This window comes from Cystoisospora suis (assembly GCF_002600585.1).
Source record: "Cystoisospora suis strain Wien I chromosome Unknown contig_3539, whole genome shotgun sequence".
NCBI lineage: Eukaryota > Apicomplexa > Conoidasida > Eucoccidiorida > Sarcocystidae > Cystoisospora > Cystoisospora suis.
The window spans coordinates 766-2,705 of record NW_027156334.1 but is presented as its reverse complement, the minus strand read 5'-3'; the positions used below and the strand labels follow the sequence as shown (position 1 = coordinate 2,705).

Genomic DNA, 1,940 nt, shown 5'->3' with positions numbered 1-1,940 from the left:
ATAGATAGATAGATGTAGATAGGAGACTCTTGTTTGAGGGCAGTTGATAAGTCTGCTTTGTGTCATCATTGTTAGTATTTCTCTTTTTTCCTTACGGTGACTCGAGTGAGAATTCGTCGTACACGATACCCACGATAGATGGCTTGTATCCGTTGTGCGGCCTTCATTTCCTTCCTGAATCTTCTCCTCTTCGTCTTCTCTTCTTCGACTTCCTCTCTGTTCTCTCCTTTTCTCTTCTCCTTCTCATACTTTGTTGTGTCCTTCTCAAAGAGTTTTGACGCGTTTCGAGAAGAGAAATGATGTCGAAGACGTTCTATAGGCTCTTCTACTTCTTGTGCTGCTGTATCTGTTGACCTACTCGTGCTTTCNNTCTCCACTGTCCGTGTCTCCGTCTCTTCGTGTCTTTCCTTCAGTTGTATCTGTTGACCTACTCGTGCTTTCTCCTGCATCTGTCCTTCTTCTTTCCTTCATCGAAGGCTTTCTTTGACTGAGAAGTTCTTTGCGAAGACGTTTCTCGAGTTGTCTCCATCTTCTTCTTGGAGCGTAGAGACGCCATGCTCTTTGTACACATCGAACTGCATGCAGTTGGCTTTGCTTGAGTTGTTCTTCCTCAGCTTGCTTTCTCTTGGCTTGCTCTTCTTCTAGTCTTCTTAGGAGTTCTTCGTTGAACCACCGGACATTCTTTCCATCTAGCCAGAGGAGCTCATGCTTTTTCTTCTTTCCTTGTTGGTCAGAAGTATCACAGTTCTCCGTCTTTCTCTTCTTCTGCTCCTCGTCCTCATGAGGACGAGGAGCAGAAGAAGAGAAAGAACAAGAGAGATGACGGCTATCATGGCCGACAAGAGAAGAAGAAGGCTCTTCTCCCCCCGTTCGGCTCCTGAGTCCTAACTCGGAGGGAAGACGCTCTTTCACGTTGGAATGACTTTCTGGGGTTCTATCGCTTGTGCTACTGCTACTACTGCTACTACTAGGGACTCTCGTGGTGTATGTACACCCCGAGGAATCTCCGCCTTTCTCTTTCCATGGTGTGATTCTATCTCGATGGTCTCTCTTTTCTCCCACCCCATGATACTGAAGATGAGAGGGACGGGAAGCAACAGGATCATCTTGGGAAAGAGAAGAAGAAGAAGAAGAAGGAATAGGGTGGGAAGAAGAAGGAGGTGGTGGATAGAACTTTTGTCCTGTAGAGATGTGGAGTGCAGGGGGAGGTGAGAGTTGTAATGATGTGTGGTAGAGACCATTTCCGGGGTATGGAAATGGAGAGAAAGAAGGAAAGAAAGAAGACGAAGAAGACGGAAAGAAAGAAGAAGAAGAAGAACAAGCAGGAAAGGGAGATGTATACATAGGCTCTACAATAGCTGTCTGAGCTTGTGAAGGATGGAGATGCTGATAAGAGGAAGAAGAAGAAGACGAACCATGATCAGGTTTGCAGAAGGAAGCTGAAGATGAAGATGTACGCTGAGGCATCTGACTAGTTGAATTAGGAGGAGTGCCGTTGTATGTATCGAAGTATCGACATAAGAGATGGACTAAATGATGCTTCTGTATCCCACACACGCATGCAGGCATGATAGACATACAACAACCCCACTATTGAAAAAGGAGGGGAGAAACTGCGAGTGAGGAAACGTCCTCCAAGGATAGTCGACATATACACATACATATCTAGATATCCACATAGCAGACATCAACGAGAGTCACAACGTAAAGATACATATGTACATACAGATACACATACAAACTATTCTGGTAAAGCGAGGTGTCAGGATTGATGGACAAAAGGAGAAATCTGGAAGAAGAATACGAAGAGAGGGGGAAAAGCTGAGAGTCTGAAGTCCTGGTCTCATAAGCCTCTCTCACTCCTCTCAATGGACCTGTCGCTTCCCGGATATCAATAGAGAAAGAAACTGTACCAACATACATCTATACAGCTATACATC

At 45.1% G+C, this 1,940-nt stretch overlaps 1 protein-coding gene across 1 annotated transcript in view; it reads right to left on the bottom strand.

The window, feature by feature from the left end:
- Positions 1–113: 113 nt before the first annotated feature.
- The window catches only part of CSUI_006878 (iq calmodulin-binding motif domain-containing protein), a gene marked incomplete at its 3' end in the record, with an annotated part of 2,530 nt that continues 703 nt past the window's right edge, over positions 114–1,940 (bottom strand). Inside the window, exons 2-3 of the mRNA XM_068067029.1 lie at positions 428–1,542; positions 114–354 (exon numbers count right to left, since the gene is read on the bottom strand). Coding sequence (XP_067920995.1) covers positions 114–354; positions 428–1,542 — 1,356 coding nt within the window. The remainder of the gene's footprint in view (positions 355–427; positions 1,543–1,940) is intronic.